The sequence below is a fragment of the Schistocerca americana genome, chromosome 7 (genome assembly GCF_021461395.2).
Source record: "Schistocerca americana isolate TAMUIC-IGC-003095 chromosome 7, iqSchAmer2.1, whole genome shotgun sequence".
NCBI lineage: Eukaryota > Metazoa > Arthropoda > Insecta > Orthoptera > Acrididae > Schistocerca > Schistocerca americana.
In genome coordinates, this window is record NC_060125.1 from 132,572,689 (window position 1) to 132,591,289 (window position 18,601).

Genomic DNA, 18,601 nt, shown 5'->3' on the forward strand with positions numbered 1-18,601 from the left:
CGTTACAAGGTTCTCTCTTGTTTACCTTAGCTACCATGCATACTGACTCTTTTATAATTTAAAAGGCTTGTCTACATAGACTGCTGATGCATATTTATCGGTCCAAAAATTTTACCTTAAGGGATCATGGTTCTGGAATGCTGAGACCTGTTTTAATATGTACATTCTTATACTGACTTTCTTACAAATATAACCTAATGTGCTCCTTCCAACTCCGGTGTTTATCCAGTATTGATCCCAAAAAATTGTGTTTGTTTATATGGCTGAATGCCAGCAGAAGTGTAAATTGAGCAACATTTATATTTAGAGCAAAATTTAAAAAGGAATTTTGTAGCCATTGTCTTTTCATCATTGACAAGTAGCTTATTTGCAGTAATAAAGAAGTATTAAATGGATAGCTTGCTACTTATCACATAGATGAGACACTAAATGACAGCCAGGCACATTGAAAGAAGACTTTTCGATATTGTGAGCTATTGGGCCAGTCTCACATATCTTCCCACTACCACCTACTTCACTCCCGTCATAAACATCTCCTATCCCATCAAAGTTAGGATTGCCTGTGAAATCAACTATGCGGCCTACCAACTAAGCAGCAACCACTGTGTGGTATTCTATATGGATATGACCACCAACCAGATGGCAGTTATAAGAGTCGAGGGGCATGAAAGGGAAGCAGTGGTTGGGAAAGGAGTGAGACAGGGTTGTAGCCTCTCCCCGATGTTATTCAATCTGTACATTGAGCAAGCAGTAAAGGAAACAAAAGAAAAATTCGGAGTAGGTATTAAAATTCATGGAGAAGAAGTAAAAACTTTGAGGTTCGCCGATGACATTGTAATTCTGTCAGAGGCAGCAAAGGACTTGGAAGAGCAGTTGAACGGAATGGACAGTGTCTTGAAAGGAGGATATAAGATGAACGTCAACAAAAGCAAAACAAGGATAATGGAATGTAGTCAAATTAAATCGGGTGATGATGAGGGGATTAGATTAGGAAATGAGACACTTAAAGTAGTAAAGGAGTTTTGCTATTTAGGGAGTAAAATAACTGATGATGGTCGAAGTAGAGAGGATATAAAATGTAGACTGGCAATGGCAAGGAAATCGTTCCTGACGAAGAGAAATTTATTAACATCGAGTATAGATTTAAGTGTCAGGGAGTCGTTTCTGAAAGTATTTGTATGGGGTGTAGCCATGTGTGGAAGTGAAACATGGACGGTGAATAGTTTGGACAAGAAGAGAATAGAGCTTTCGAAATGTGGTGCTACAGAAGAATGCCGAAGATTAGATAGGTAGATCACATAACTAATGAGGAGGTATTGAATAGAATTGGGGAGAAGAGGAGTTTGTGGCTCAACTTGACAAGAAGAAGGGACCGGTTGGTAGGACATGTTCTGAGGCATCAGGGGATCACAAATTTAGCATTGGAGGGCAGCGTGGAGGGTAAAAATCGTAGAGAGAGACCAAGAGATCAATACACTAAGCAGATTCAGAAGGATTTAGGTTGCAGTAGGTACTGGGAAATGAAGAAGCTTGCACAGGATAGAGTAGCATGGAGAGCTGCATCAAACCAGTCTCAGGACTGAAGACCACAACAACAACAACAACAACAACAACATGACTACCAACAAACTGTCTGTCTGCATTAATGGTCGTTGCCACCCAGCATGATGTGCTTGACATCAGTGACTGCTTCATGATCCATACCATCTTGATTATTCCCATCAACACCAACTTTGCACAGGTGGAAACTGTCCCTGCAATATATCTTCATTCCTGTACCCCATGGTCTCAGCCATTGCTAGTTCCTGTTCTCCATCTGTCCTTGTCCCTGTCCCTGTCCGTTTCCCTGATTCCACTCCAGTTTCTTACACACAAGTCCTATCTCCCCCCCCCCCCCCCCTCTGTACAACAGTGGACCTGCATAAAACTTCCCCTTCTCTGCTCCTCTACTGCCCTTTCTCCCCCACGTAGCAGCCAAACATCCTGGCCTCACCACATCCATGCTCACTTCCATAGGCAACACTACAGAATCTTCCCTACCCCCACTACCTTCTCCAGCCAAGTTCACTGCTCACCATAGTTGGGCCTCAGCCTCCAGATACAACAATGACCATGTATGAAAATGTGTGTGTTTTGTCTACATCGGATGAGGAACTTAGTGCAATAGCTAATAATATCGAGCAGTCTTCTTTCAGTATGTCTGTCTTCCACAGAACACCTCCTCTATGTGGTAAATAGCAATCTACCCATTTCCTGTTGTATTCCATCATGGATTTTCCATTGTTTTATTTGCAGTAATGTAAGTTCACTGACTACTGCAATTGATTTCACTACTGTTGACAGCAGCTTGCAAATCTCTGCCCCAGCTGATAATGGATGTGTCATCCGTACAACTTACATCTTTGCAATTTTGTTGTTAAGTTAAATCATTAACATACAGAAGGAATAGAAAATGCTCTAAATACCTTTCTGAGGCATGCCACATTGAAGCATCCTGTAGGTTGATTTGGTCATTACTGACTGTGCATTCTTTTAATGAATTAACTTAACACACTGTTTCCAGGCTTTTAAATAGAAGGCAAATAGTTTTAAGACTACTCCTTATATCTCATACTCTTATCATTTATGTGATAAACGGTATGATTCATAGTATTAGAAGTGGCAGAACTCACACATAAAAGACTGTTGTGATTGGCAAGTTTTCAGAGCCAGTGGTTCCTTCTTGAGGCAGAAGGGTTGAAGGGGAAGGAAGAAGAGTGAAGGAAAAGGACTGTAGAGGTCTAGGAAAAGGGGTTGATTTTGGGAAAGTCGCCCAGAACCACAGGCCAGGGGAGACACCGTATGGGATGAGAAGGAAAGACTGATTGTTGGGGACTGCATTGGATGACATTTGAAAACCTGAGAGCTTAAAGGTGGAAGACAGGGTAATGTGCAAGACAGATACTACTACTAAAACTTCATGCATGAGTTAATAAGAGTGAGAAGCTAAGTACATTATACATAATAGAGGTGGGAGGAGGCAGTGAAAAATAGATGGGAAAGACCATGAAAGGTATAGGAAACTAAAACAGAGTGAAGCAAAGAGTAGTTACAGTGAAGAAAAGTTGTCATAACTTTGGCACATGTTTCACCACACACTCCATGTGGAGTCTTCCACCAGACACCAGCTTCTCAGAACTCTGCAAGTGGGAACTAGGGCTAAAACATGTCCTTGGTTCTTGCCACCCACCTGGCCTTAATTTACATTTATTTCTTCCATCTCAGCTTTTCTTCACTGTAACTACTCTTTGTTTCACTTTGTTTCACTTTTCTACATATTTCATTGTCTTTCCCATCTATTTTTCACTGCCCCCTCCCACTTTTATTACGTACAGTGCACTTAGCTTATCACTCTTATTAACTCTTGCTTGATGTTTTAGAAGTAATCTCCGTCTTGCATATGACCCTGTCTTCCCTTCAAGCTCTCAGGTTTTGAAATCTTGCCCGATGCAGTCACCAGCAATAAGTCTTTCCTTCTCATCCCATTCAGTAAGTCTCCCCTGACCAACAGTTCTGGGAGACTTTTCCAAAATCTACCTCTTTTCCCAGACCTCTCCAGTCCTTTTCCTTCACCCTTCTTCCTTCTCCTTCAACCCTTCTGCCTGAAGAAGGAGCCACTAGCTCCAAAAGCTTGCCATTCACAACAGTCTTTTAACTACATTTTCTGCCGCCTCTTGGTGAGTAGATTTTTTTATCCATCCAATTAAATAATTTTATCATTAGTTGATTGTTTTCGTTGTTATACTATTAGAAGTGTTATTCATACCCAGGAAGTTGCCTTTTACATTGTTTCCATTACCCAGTCTGATTAATGTTCATGTGTAAAAGTTGCTATTAGCGTTACAGTAGACCTCTCTTTCCTAAGGCTGGGCTGTAAATTATAGAATAGATTATATTTGATGAAATGTGCCTCTGTTTGATTCAATATTACTTTTTGTAGCAGATGGCCAAGTTCTGTAGTTAACAACTATGACTGTAGGCATTGCACACATGTATGTTCAGCTCTTTCTGAAACATTCTGTGGAGCAAGGTGTTATCACATCAGATATAATTTCTAGGCTATTTGTGTGTCAAAGTTGCCATTTTATCATCAGATCATTTTATGTTCTGGAACATTAGCAGTCACTAGTTTCCTGCTGAATCTTTTTCACTTGCTTCGGAACATCGGGAGTCACATTTTACACATCCTCAAGTCTCATTTAAAGCTAGTTCTTGAAACTTTAATGCAGTTCTTATAACTGTCCTAATTATCAAATAAAATTGCTCCACATCTTTGTACAGAAAAATCAGAAAGTCACCTGTTATTGGATAGTTAATGGTGTAGTTTTTTGTGTCAGTCATTTTTTCCTTTTTATACACTGGTAGAATCTTAAACGATTTTCAAGAGGTCAGGAAATTTCCATTGTAGAGGAAGGTATTTATTTAGTGTGTCAGTGACTTAGTAACCCTCTTCTGCATTTCTTTAGCAGCTTATGTGAAATGTCACCCCAGCTACAAGACATATTAGCTCAAACTTTTTAGATGATTGCTAGGATATCTTTCTCAGTAATGCCTTGGATGAAAAACATTGTCTAGTGTATTCTAAAATGAGGGCCCAGTCATATAGTTCAGTTGTGCCAATTGTACTGTAGTTTTGTACAAACTTCTGTCATGCTTCTTCTGGGTCACTTATTATTTCAAGTGCTTTCTTTTCATGTTATGCTGTTTTGTTCACAATGTTTTGTTTTTTCCCACAGTCTTTGTAGATTATGTTCTGGGCTGTTTTACTAACACAACTGGAGTTGGTTATTTGAAAGGCATATTACCAAATTTTAAGTTTAGTAAAGGTGTGTCTGCAATTTTTCATAAGTCCATACTGTGTTAAAAGTATTGTAATTTAGTTCCTTTGAAGCATATGTAACAATATTTCATGGTCTTTTTCAGTTCAGTGATTTCAAGAGGGAACTTCTCAGCACTATCATTTAGAGCTTTATTTAGTTCTTTTATTGTAGGACATATTTAAAGTTTTATTGAATAGCTTATAAAACATCTCCCATTTCTCATTCAGAACAGTTGTTGTGTCTGCATTACATACACTAATCTCTATAGTAAGCGTTCTGTGCTCAGATATGTGGTTTTCTAAAGTTATCAGGTGTGCTGCCTCCTTTCATATATTTGTGGGAACATGATCAATGCATGTCTGCACATCTGTATAAATTCTTGTTGGTGCTGAGCTGTAATACTCTCATAACTCAACATAATACAAATACTTAATGCTATTATTTAATGATTCTATGTCAATGTCCCCAACAAACAACACAACACATGGTGTTCTTCTCATTTTGTAAGGAAAAAAACCTTATAGTCTCCAGTAAGTCCTCTAGACAAGTGTTTCTTGACTGCCATGTTGTGACACATTAGTATGTCGTTATTACATGTCAGGTGCATCACAAGATTTTTAATGTCTTAATATCTGACAAAATAATTTTTAAAGCCTTAATGTCATATAAAACATCTATAATAAAAAAAATTATCACCAAATCATTTCTTGGAGTAGCCCAATTTGCAAGAAATGCCTTACATTCCTATTCAAGAGTCTTATGAAAACCAAACATAGGGGTGTCACAAAAGTGTGAAATATACTTTTGTGTGCACCAAAGGAAAACAAGGTTGAGAGATGCGGCTCTAGACAGTTAAAAAATTCTTTAATGTTGCTTCCATGTGAGCTATACAGGGTTGATATAATCTGGCTGTTTTTCTGTAGTTTTAAATTTATTTCTGCCTCAGGTACCACTTTGGTACTCAGATCATCAACACATTTGATATTTTCACATGCTGTATCACTTCTGTTATAAATACCTAAACTACCACCTTTGTGTGTCTTCCTACAGAACAATCTATAGATTAGATTAGATTAGATTTACTTTCATTCCAATTGATCTGTAGTGAGGAGGTCCTCCAGGATGTGGAGCATGTCAGAAAAACAACAATATACAACAAATATTTACAACTAAAACAAGTAAGCTAATGTACCATTCCACAGGTCCCAAGTGGAATGATCGTCATTTTTTAATGAACACTTAGAGTCATTTTACAAATACTAATGCACTGAATTTAAAATAAAAAAGTTTTTCATTTATTTATAAGGTAATAAACATGTAATACAACTACTGTAATACTTATTTACAATGAACACATTACTACACTGAAATGGTGCAGAAGTTAGATTATACTTACACACACACACACACACAGACGCACACACAAATTTTCAGTGAACACATTACTGCACTGAAATTAAGCGGGAGTTATGTTGTACTTATATACAAATCAGTTGGTTTTACTAAGAAATTCATCAATGGAGTAGAAGGAGTTGGCCACCAATAAATCCTTTAGGCTTCTCTTAAACTGAATTTCATTGGTTGTTAAGCTTTTTATGGCTGCTGGCAAGTTATTGAAAATGTGTGTTCCTGAATAATGCACACCTTTTTGTACAAGACTAAGTGACTTTAAATCCTTGTGAAGATTGTTCTTATTTCTAGTATTGATTCCATGAATTGAGTTGTTGGTTTGAAAAAGTGATATATTTTTAATGACAAATTTCATTAAGGAATAAATATATTGGGAAGCAGTAGTTAGTATCCCTAGTTCCCTAAACAGGCTTCTGCAGGATGTTCTTGAGTTCACACCACATATAACTCTTACTGCACGTTTTTGTGCCCGGAAAACTTTAGCTTGGCTTGATGAATTACCCCAAAAAATAATCCCATATGACATTATGGAATGAAAGTAAGCATAGTATGCCAGCTTTTTCATTTTTATATCCCCTATGTCTGACAAAATTCGCATTGCAAACAGAGATTTGTTAAGACGCTTCAGCAGTTCTGTGGTGTGCTCCTCCCAGTTGAATTTTTTATCAAGCTGTAATCCCACGAATTTAACACTGTCCACTTCTTCTATCTTCTTGTCATCATATGTTAGACATATACTCTTGGGACACCCCTTACAAGTTCTGAACTGCATGTAGTGTGTTTTTTCAAAGTTTAGTGACAAGGAATTGGCTAGGAACCAGTGATCAATGTCCACAAATATTTTATTGGCTGATCTTTCTAAGACTACACTTGATTTGCTATTTATTGCAATGTTTGTATCATCAGCAAACAAAATAAAGTTGGCATCTGGTAATGTTACTGATGAAAGGTCATTGATATACACAAGAAAAAGTAAGGGCCCCACATGTAATTAGTTCCCAGTTGGATGATGCCTGATAGCTTGATACATGTCTCTTTCATAATAACACCCTTTGTTTCCTGCCAGAGATATAAGATTTGAACCATTTTGCAGCATTTCCCGTTACGCTATAATATTCTAGTTTACTTAAAAGGATATTGTGATTTGCACAGTCAAATGCCTTTCACAGATCACAAAATATACCAGTTGCCTGCAATTTTTTGTCTAATGAATCAAGCACATTTTCACCGTAAGTGTGGATAGCCTTCTCAATATCAGAACCTTTTAGAAATCCAAACTGTGACTTTGACAGTATGTTATTTGAGATAAGATGGTTATAAAGACGACTGTACATTACTTTTTCGAAAATTTTTGAGAAGCTGGCAACAGTGAAATTGGACGGAAATTTGATGCTATTTCTTTATCTCCCTTCTTAAACAGTGGCTTCACTTCAGCATATTTCAGCCACTCAGGAAATATTCCACTGATAAACGACTGGTTACACAGATAGCTTAATATGTTACTTAGCTTAGAATCACATTCTTTAATTAACTTTGTTGATATTTCATCATACCCACTAGATGTTTTTGATTTTAAAGATTTTATGATGGACATTATTTATGTTGGGGTAGTGAGGGTCAAATTCATATTAAGGAAGTTACTTGATATGTCTGGTCTAAGGTAATCCGTAGCAGCATCTACCGAACCTAACAACCCCATCTTTTCAGTAACAGTTATAAAATGTTTGTTAAAAAGTTCTGCAACACTATACACATCTGTCACCAATGTATCATTTACTCTCAATGCTATTTGTTCCTCTTCATGTCTGGTTCTACCGGTCTCCTCCTTCACTATATCCCATATTGTCTTTATTTTGTTATCTGATATGACTATCTATTCCTTGTAATATATTTGCTTTGACATCTGTATTACAGTCTTTAATATTTTGCAGTATTCCTTATAATGTGCTATAGCATCAACATTGGAAATGTTTCGGATTGACAGATACAGTTTTCTTTTTGTTTTACAAGATACCCCTATTCCTCGAGTAATCCATGGCTTCTTTGTAGACTTTGCTCTAACCTTGGTAAGTTTTGGGGGAAAGCAGTGTTCGAATAAGGTAAGCACTTTATTAGCACAAATGTTATATTTTTCATTCATGCCATGAGCACTGTAAACATCAGTCCAGTGAATGTCTCTGAGGGGTGTCCTAAAATAATCAATTTTTGGCTTACTGATTACCCTCTTGAGCTCAGATTTAACAGATTTTATATCCTGTTCATTATTAACATTTAACAGAAGGAACTGCATGTCATGGTCTGAGAGGCCATTGACTATGGGTTTTGTAATATAATTTTGTTCATTGGACTTTTCTATAAAGATATTATCAATGGCTGTTTGTGAGCAAGTGGCTATCCTAGCGGGGAACTTTACAGTGGGAATTAAGTTGAATGATTGTGTTACTAACTCAAATAAGTTCTTATTGGGAGAGTCTTTAAGGAAATATACATTGAAATCACCAGCAACCACTATTTCTTTGTTTTTGGTTGTTAAATGGGCCAGTACAGCTTCAAGGTGGTTTACAAACAGATTAAAGTTACCTGCAGGTGCTCGATATACACTTAATATTATGAAGGATTTTTTGTGAAATTCTAATTCTGTTGCACGTGCTTGTTTCCATATGCTGTTCTAGGCAAAATTTATGAATGTCTATGTTCTTAAATTTATGATAGTTCCTGATGAATGTGGCAACTCCTCCTTTCTCCATTTCTGATCTACAAAAGTGAGATGCTAACCTAAACACTGTAACACTTAAAAGTTCTATACTAGTGGTCACATGATGTTCAGAGAAGCAGATTATGTCAGCTAGGTTTGAAGACTCTAATTCATCTATGCAGATAGTTAATTCATTAATTTTATTTCTCAGTCCTCAAATATTTTGATGCAATAAAGATAGCTGACATTTCACATTGACTGATTTAAAATTGGGTGGAATTAAAATATCTGCTGACAGTTGAAAATTCTTAACCAATGGCTGTTTATGCTGATGTAATAAGCTGGAATTATGTTTTTTGATTTCTTTCTCAAACTGAAGGTTTGTCTCAGCTCTAACCTCTCTTAAAATTTGCTTTCTTTCTGTCCTCCCTACCCTAAAAAAGGGTCTTTTCTGAATCCTATAACCACTGGTATTTTACCACTCATGACAGTGCCTCCCCCCTTTAACTTTCCTGCTATTTCCCCAGCCAATTTACCCTTCCCCTTCCTGTTGAGGTGAAGGCCATGCCTAGTATAATCCCACCTACTGAGAGAATCAACATGAACCACACCAATGTGTGACCCCGCACCCGACATGAGCAGCCGTTCCAGCTCCAAATTAACTCTCTTGACAGAAGAGTTCAAATGAGGTCGGTCATGGCGCCCAAGAACAGATACAAACTCAACACTTGTATGCTTCGATGCTGATGCAATCTTCGCCAGCCAGGTCACACTCTATACTGTACCCAGGATCTCTGTCAATACTGTTACCTGCCCCACCCACTATAACCACGGTGTCTTCCTTAGTGAAATCTTTGCAAAGTGATCCTAAATCCTCTGTCACCTCCTCCAGACCAGCACTAGGTTTAAAAAAATTGGTGACCTGGTATTCTGATTCTAGTTCATCCTGCAAAAGTTGGCCAACACCTCTTCCATGGGAACTACCTAACAACAACACTTTCTTTCTCTTTACTGATTTCCTCACATTCTTACTTTTCAATTTGCTGCTGAAAGTTTGTTGTGACCTGTCTACACCTGCAACTGCTTGAGGCTCACCAGCTTCTAACTGAAGCAACAGGTCAAATCTATTTTCCACATTCACCATAAAGCTGTCAGACAAAGTTCTAGGCCTGTTCCTCCTGTTGCCTGTTGCCACTTCCCACCTCTCTTTACCCTTCTCCCTCCTTAACCTGTCAAGATCTCCCCTGGTCTTGTCGAACTCAGCCTGAAGGGCGGCAATTTTCCCCTCCTGTTCTAGTATCTTCCTATCTCTACTACAAATCCTACAAAACCACTGCTGAGTCTCATTTACTTCCCCTATTCCCACGCCACTACCGTCCCCCACATGGAAAAAACTACAGCACCCATCACACCAAAGCCCCGACCTAACAATTCTACGGCAAGTCAAGCACTTTTCACTCATGATAAACGTAATAGTTTATTAAGAATAAGTCAGTTAAATTACAGATAAACACGAAAATATGGTTACACAAATTTGGCCTATACGCAACTGTATGTAACAAAAACAAAAGTGCAAAGTTTCTGAAACAACAAATTAAACTTTACGCTACTTTCCGGAAATGCTAGTTAAATAATGAAGAGGTTTGCTAAGTTAAATTGCTGGAGAGAGCAAGGAACAACTAAACGAAATTCTATAGATTTGCTGCAGCAGAACGTAAACAGAAAATACGACTGTACGGTCTTTTCGCGTTTTCTGCTATATTGCGTAAAGAAAAATGAAACCTTTAATGGTACACTTAAATGGCACACTAATACACCTATTTACCACGTAATCAGTACTAATCTATATGTTTTATAATCTAAAATGACTTATCTTTAAGAGAACACCAAAACTCGTGCTAGTCGCCTGGCTGCAGGGCTGCCAACATTCCTGCAGGGCTGCCAACATCTAACTATATAGAAAAGTGGTTTAGTTTTAGAAACATTCCTAAATGCTCTTCTTTATTTGTTACATACTGGACTTTCAGTTAAGTTATTTTAACTTTGCATCCTAAGGTAGCAGAATCACCTCTAGGGATTAATTTTCTGTGCTTTACTCGAAAAAACTATACCCATTGCCTGTGTGATGGAGAATTTTGCTTAAGTCATATTTTACTGTGATAATTCCACTTTTCCTGTCACACAGAATACTTTTGCAATCATAATTTAGGTGCGTTCCGTGTTTGAGATGTAAGTGTCTGCCCAGTTTACCTATATCCACTATTCTACATGTTCCAGACGAAGTCACATCTATTTCATTTTCATGTTAATTTTTTATCTCTCCATATTGACCCAGGAATTGTATGTTAGGTCATACCAGTGAGGTACCATTGTATTTACTTTTAAGAATTTTTGCAGATTTGTTAACTAATTTTATGATGTGTGAACTGGAAGTCATTTTTCTGACAGGATGTCATACATGCAATATGGGACACTGCATTTGTGACATCGGAGTACCCCGTCATCCTGTCTCTTGGGAACTACTGCAGCAAGGCTCAACAGTACAAACTGGCCAGATACTGCAATGACATCCTGGGTGATCTGCTGCTCAAGGAACCACTCCCAGATTTTCCGGTGAGGCCTTCTCCAAGTATTATACTAGTAAAACTAGAAATAATTACCTTTGCTTATGAGAATACAGTCAGTTCCACTATAAAAACACATGTGAAGGACAGGCAGTGACATGGTCACAAAAATTTTTGAGTGTTTTTCTAAAAAGATGCCATCAAATAGACTGAACAGAATACTGCAATTTTGTATGAAGTAGTATTTATTTATTTATCTTTTTATCCAGGGACCATCTGACAACAATGTAGGATTTGTCATTGCAATCCAATGACAATAAATAGCTCCAAAATATGCATACATGTAGAATATAAAAGAATATTTTCATGAGGATAGGACACGTGGGCTTTATTGAAGGAACCATCCTGGAATTTGCCTGAAATGAATCGAGAAAATCATGGAAAACTTAAACCACAATTGCCTGACAGTAAAAAAGCTCCACCCTTCCAAGTATGAGGTCAGTGTCTTTGACAACTGCACATCCTAATTTCGTGGGTGGAATATAAAAAAGTAGGTTTGAACTGTATCTTTGTATCTCTCTTCACTGTCACTGCATTTGTGCTAGCTGAATACCTGATTAAATGTCATTTGAGAATCACTAAAGCTAGGCTAATGATACCTACTGGTGAATCCAAGACCACGGATATACTATTATGTCCCTTGTATTCCCTTTCATCTTATCAGAAAACTGACTCCAGGCTTCTAAACATGCTGCTATGCCCCATACTTGTCTCCATGTCCTCCCTTCAGTCCATCGGGAAGAGTGAGTCAGCATTGCTCTCACAATAAGTGACATGTTGAACTCAGAAGAATGATAAAACATTAGTATTAAGCACTATAGATTTTGACACATTGTAATGTGACAGGGTGTTGTAGTTGTTCTCTACTCTGAATCCCCAAAGTTATCTTTAATTTTGTAGTGTGAAGTGTGTTTAGTTGCTGATGTATTTTACTATAGTTTTTACATCTTTGGGAATTTATTATGTGATTTTATTCTTCCTTTCTTTTGTTTCCTTGGCACTTATCTCTTCTAGTACAGGGTTATTGTTACTTAACTTTGTGGTAGGATTCCATGCCATTTATGATACCACAGTCATCAAGGCAACCTAAGGGAGGGTAGTCTTGTGCAAATTCTGTCTGTTCATGCAAATTTTTGTTCTAAGTATTATCATATTTTAACTGCATGTGTATTCTCTGAAGTGTAATTTGGGCACCAGCCCAGCATTTATAAACACTGGTGTGTATGACTTCATACACAATGGTAAGGAGGTTTGTGTGGCAACTGTTGCCATAGGAGAGTTGGAGAGGAACAGAAATAATTAGTGAAAAAGTCAACACAACAAACAGAATATTTACTTAACTTGTATTTCTCCAAGTGAAAAAAAGACTCAATACAAATAATGCAGCAAGATACAGAATGTCCAGCTATCACAATGTCAACAGGCTCCTTGAAGTAAGCACAAACAAATGAAGTCAGAGCCGTGAATAGGTAGCGTCCACGTTGCGTCACACGGCGAAGTGACTCCTAGACAGGTGGGCTGAGTGGCTGCTGCTGGCCATCCTTTATCACAGCTGCAAAGGGTGCTTCTAGTCCAGAGTTACGAGAGGTGTGCCTCAGTGGGCGTGCACCATTGGGTTCACCACAGATCTTGCACGACCACTATCAGCATCTAAGGTAAACAGTGGTGGCGGCAGGCAGGAGCTGGATGCACCAAGTGCTGCTGCATCCAGGCATGCATGGAATATGAAGCCACGAAACCTGCAGCAGGATCACACAATTCACAAGGACAAGCTTGATTTTGGTGGTATCACAGCAATCCTCTGGCCATGCAGGAGAAACATAGAATGTGGAATACGCCGTACAATGGTGCCTCCTCCCAGCACCTCCGTCTGCCATACAATCTGTAAAAGACCGAATTGTTAGTGTCACTTTGCCTGCCTGGGCAGAGTGGGCATCACCCACCATGGTGGGTGCAGCAACTGAAGCAATGTGAGATGGTGCCAACCATGTAATAACTCCACCGGCGATGGTCTGTCGCATTCCTGGGAGCAGTAGGAAGACAAGAATTGCAACAAAGCTTGATCCTGTGTGTGGGAGGCATGAAGTTTGTGCATCTGTTGCTTAAATGTTTGTACAAAGTGTTCAGCTTTGTCATTGGATTGCATATGGAGTGGTGCACTCATGATGTGGTCAATGCTAGAGGACTGCAAACTGTTCAAACTCGGCAGCAACAAACTGAGGGCCGTTGTTAGTCACAATCACTTCAGGCAATCCCTCAAGGCAAAAAATTAATGAAAAGGTCTGGATGGTGGAACTAGCTGCAGTAGAGTGCATAGGAACAAAAAAAGGAAATTTGGCTGAAAGCTTCAACGAAGATGAGCCAATGAGTATCCCATCAAGGACCCACAAAATCCAAGTGCAAACATTGCCAAGGTGCTTGAGGCTTGGGCCACTCAAAGAACTGCTGAGATGGGGATAACAAATTGAGATGGGGATAACAAATTCAGCACAAGTTTGGCACTGAAAAGTTGACTCTTCAGTTTATGCATATAGACTGTGCGAAGTGCAGTGGCATTGCTCTAATTGCTTGGTGCAAACGACACCCCAGTGACTTTGGTGAAGCAAATGAAGCTTGTCAGGCTGGAAAATCTGAGTAACCACTACACATGACTGGTCATTATCGGTGTGAAGTGAAATGATACCTTGATGAAATACAAGGATGTGTTGATGGGCAAAATATTGGTAAACTTCAGAACTGGGAATCTGCCTGGTTGAACATGGTTAACCAGTGTGGATATGGTGCAACAGAATTTTCAAATCAGGATCCGCTGCCGGACCTGGGCAATTTTTCTATGAATAAGTGAAAAGCTATGCAAAATGTCTGTGTCTTGTGCATTAATTGTAGCAATGAGGAGCAGAGGTCTCGTCAGATGTGGAATCAGGGCCAGCAGGGAGGTGAGAAAGAGCATCTACTTTGGCATGCTTAGAAGCATGTCAGTACACAGTCTCATATTAGTAACTTAACAAAATAAGAGCCCACTGTTGCAGCTTATGTGCTGTGTGAGTTGAGACTGACTGAGAAGGGCTAAATGAAGATTGCAGAGGTTTATGATCAGTCACCAATTAAAATCTTGTGCCAAAAAAGATACTGAAGAAACTTAGTGACACAATAGGTGCTCATGAGATCCTCATTTTCAATTTGTGAATAATTGCATTGAGCTTTGTTCAATAACTTTGCAACAAAGGCAGTAAGCCTGTCAACAGAATCAAATTCATGCAACAAAACTGCACCAATGCTGTGAGAGGTAGCATCCACAACCAAGACAGCATGTTTGGCTTGATCAAAATGAACAAGTTATTGATTACTAATAAGCAAAGCATCTTTCAACTTCTAGAAAGTGACTGACACTCTTGCGACCACACGAAACAAACATTCTTTGTGCACAGGTGATGCAAGGGAGCCACGATTTGTGTGGTGTTAGGAATAAATCAGATGTAATAAATGAGCTTCCCTAACACAGACTGCAATTGCCACACATTGCGTGGGAGTAGAAGATGATGGATAGCAAGCAGATGTGATTGCAATGGGTGAGCGCCCTGGCTGTTAATGATGTGTCCTTAATAATCAAATTCTATCTGAAAAACACACATTTGTCTCTGTTACATTTGAGGCCAGTCGCAGATGATGACACATGAAATGTGAAGATTGCTCATGTGTTCTTCAGGAGTGTGACTCAAGATGACAGTGTCATCTAAATAATTCAAGCTAAAAGGAACTTTTGCAGCCAGCTGCATCAGAAAGTGCTGAAAAAATGGTAGGTGCAGATGCATTGTCAAATGCCAATCTCAAAAATTTGAAGAGACCAAGATGAATGTTAATGACAAAGACTTGTTCTGACTGCTCATCCAGAGGGATTTGCAAGTAAGCATCACATAAATCAGTTCTGGAAAAATAATGACTGGCCCCAATTTATCCATCAATTCTTCTGGGTTTGACAAGGGATAACTGTCAATGACTGTTTGAGGATTCACAGTTTTCTTACAATCAATCCACAATCGGAATCTGCCAGATGGCTTCTTTAGAATAACAAGAGCGGACACCCACTGACTGGCAATAACAGATTGTCTGAACGCACTTTCTAGTTAAGCAGTAAGTACCTGAGCCACCTATTCTCAAAGAGCTCTAATGAAACATTGCTGTGCATTGTCATTCATTGTGACATGGCCAGAAAATTATGGGCTTTGCCTAAACCCTTAGAAAACAAATCCTGAAATTCTGCACATAACTTAGCAACTCTGACCCAAGAATCAAAGGAAGAAACAGAAAATACAGTGACCTGATTGCTTAACCCAAACAAATCAGAAGAGTTCAGACCAATAATATTAGCACTGTCTAGGAAAGAAAACACTGTAAATGTTACTGTCTTCATCAAATTTTGGAAAGTTGGAGAAAGGCTACAAGTGTCTAAGACAAGAATGGCTTGGCTGTTATACACTGTCAGCATATGTCGCAATGCGTACAACTTAGGTTTGCCAAGCAATTCATTAGTGCCACGATTGAGAAATGTCACTGAAGCTCCAGTGTGAAGTTGCAAGTGGACTGATTGTGCAGCAGTAGTAAGAGAGATTAGTTTCATTATACAAGGGGCAAGGTCAGCGAGCATGTGCCATATTACAGTGAGGGTACAGCTTCACACCTTGTGCTGCCCGATGCGACACATGTTGACTTGAGCACTGTAGCTGCGGTCGGCCGGGTTGCTGTTCATGAGCTGGCTGCGAGACCTGTTTGTCATAGCTATCTACAGACAGACAGGCGCTACCTCAAAACTGCCTGCAGCACTTTCACAGGAATCTTGATAATTCAGAATGTGCACAACCTATTGCAAAGAAGGGTCTGGGCATTTATGAATCTGTTCTCAAATTTGAGAATCAGCTGCATTGTGTGTAATTGCACCCCAAATCATTGCATAACTGAAGTATTTGCCACAGTCACATTTGAATCTACACTGTCTAACAAGGCCTTGCAGTTTGGTCACACACTGCCAGTATGTCTGTCCTTGTTTACACAATCTAAAGAATATGCAACAGGCAACCACCACCTATACCCTGTCTTCATAATACATTGTAAGCCCATGCAATAGGTCATCAGATCATACCAGTTCAGAGCAGGACTTGGGAAATAACTGGGCACACAGCCTATAAATAGTCAGTCCCTCCATGGCTAATAAATAAGAATGTGCATCAGTACCTTGTATGTGATACGCTGCAATGTGTTCATTGAACTGTGCAAGGTATTCTGTCCTGTCTTTCTTCGCCTTGTCAAACTCACGGAATGGCAGCACATATACAGGCAGTTGAGGCGGTTGTGCTGGTGTCTTGTGTGAAGTCATCTGCATTGTCATGAAGAGATTCATCACTTCAAGCAGTTGTGCCACTTGTTGAATCTGAAACTGAATAAAGTGGCTGCAGACAGTGCAGCAGGCAATTGTGGCTTGGCAGCTGTAGTAACAACCAACTTGCGAAGGCAAACAGCAAAAAGTAAAAATAACACAGAGAGAGCAGAAGGGTATACAAAACGACAACCGTGAAACCTAGAACATACAGAATACAAGCAAGGGAAACGTTGGATACCCAAAACAAAGCAGTTGAAGGAGATGACAGAACAGGGAAAAGTCGACAGGATGATTGGCACACATAGGGACTGCCGCCATTCACCATGACTTGTTGTGTACGACTGTGTACACAGTGGCAATGAGAGGTGGGCTACAGAGTCATGTGGCAACTGTCTTAGGAAAGCTGGATGGGAGCAGAAATGATTAATAAACAAATTAATACAACAAACAGACGATTTACATGACGTTTATTTCCCCAAGTTTATGAAGACTAATTACAAATAATGCAGCAAGAAACAGAGTCCGGCTATCGCAATGTCAACAGTGGTGAGACTCCCTGTTGTAAGTACAAATGAATTGAGTTGGAGTCACGACTGGGTAGCGTCCGAGTAGTGTCAGGTGGAAAAGTGGCTCCAAGCAGACATCGGCTAAGCGGCTGCCACCAGCAGTCCTGTATCGTGGCAGAAGAGGGTGCTTGTAGTCCAGAGCCCTTGGAGTTGTGGCTCAGTGGGCATGCACTGGCTCAGCGGGCATGCACCGTTGGGTACCATATTTACTCGAATCTAAGCCACACTCGAATCTAAGCCGCACCTGAAAAATGAGACTCGAAATCAAGGAAAAAAAATTTTCCTGTATCCAAGCCGCACCTGAAATTTGAGACTCGAAATTCAAGAGGAGAGAAAAGTTTTTGGCCGCACCTCCAAATCGAAACAAAGTTGGTCCATTGTAATGTGAGACACAATTTAGGTCGAATGAATGAAGATAAAGCTATAGTAGTTTGGTTCGAGTCGTAAGCTTAGCAGTTAAGCTTTACCAGGTAGCCATTGCTATGCGCCAGGCACTCCATCCATATTTATACGGTACCCTTCCTTTTTCACGTGCTTCATCTGGTTTGAATTGATAGCATATTTTATTTTTTTTTGTTTCTTTTTTTTATCTGATGAGTGCCGTTCTCTTTGTTATAGTTGTTTACATCACTCTAAGCTGAAAATGCTGTACTGTACTGTGTCATGCATTTTTTGTTGCATCTTGCTTTTGTGCACACTACCGCCGCTTAATATTATATATCTATAAAAAAAAAAAAAAAAAAAAAAAAAAAAAAAAGGAGAGGAATCATCTAATTAGCGAAACAATGGCAAGAGACTGCTATTTGTTGTTACTTACACTGCTGCTTTCTTTGATAATGATCAACATGAACTAAATAATAGACTGCGTATGATAGAAGATGTTCTGAACAAGAGTCTAGCGAAAATTTTTCTCCGTTTGAAAATCTTTGCAGGTGCCTCTTTAGTACATTACATTCTGCACAGAAATTAGAGTCATCTTAGATTTAAAAATCTAGTCAATTCCTGTGCTTCATTTCTGACTGTATCACTATTAGGCATAAGAATAATACAAATATAAACATGACATGATATGT

The 18,601-nt window shown here is 39.1% G+C and overlaps 1 protein-coding gene across 1 annotated transcript in view; it reads left to right on the top strand.

Annotated features, from left to right (window-relative positions):
- Positions 1 to 18,601, top strand: part of LOC124622788 (1-phosphatidylinositol 4,5-bisphosphate phosphodiesterase-like) — a 493,523-nt gene that overhangs the window by 199,418 nt on the left and 275,504 nt on the right. Inside the window, exon 10 of the mRNA XM_047148581.1 lies at positions 11,413 to 11,577. Within this exon, the coding sequence (XP_047004537.1) occupies positions 11,413 to 11,577 (165 nt within the window). The remainder of the gene's footprint in view (positions 1 to 11,412; positions 11,578 to 18,601) is intronic.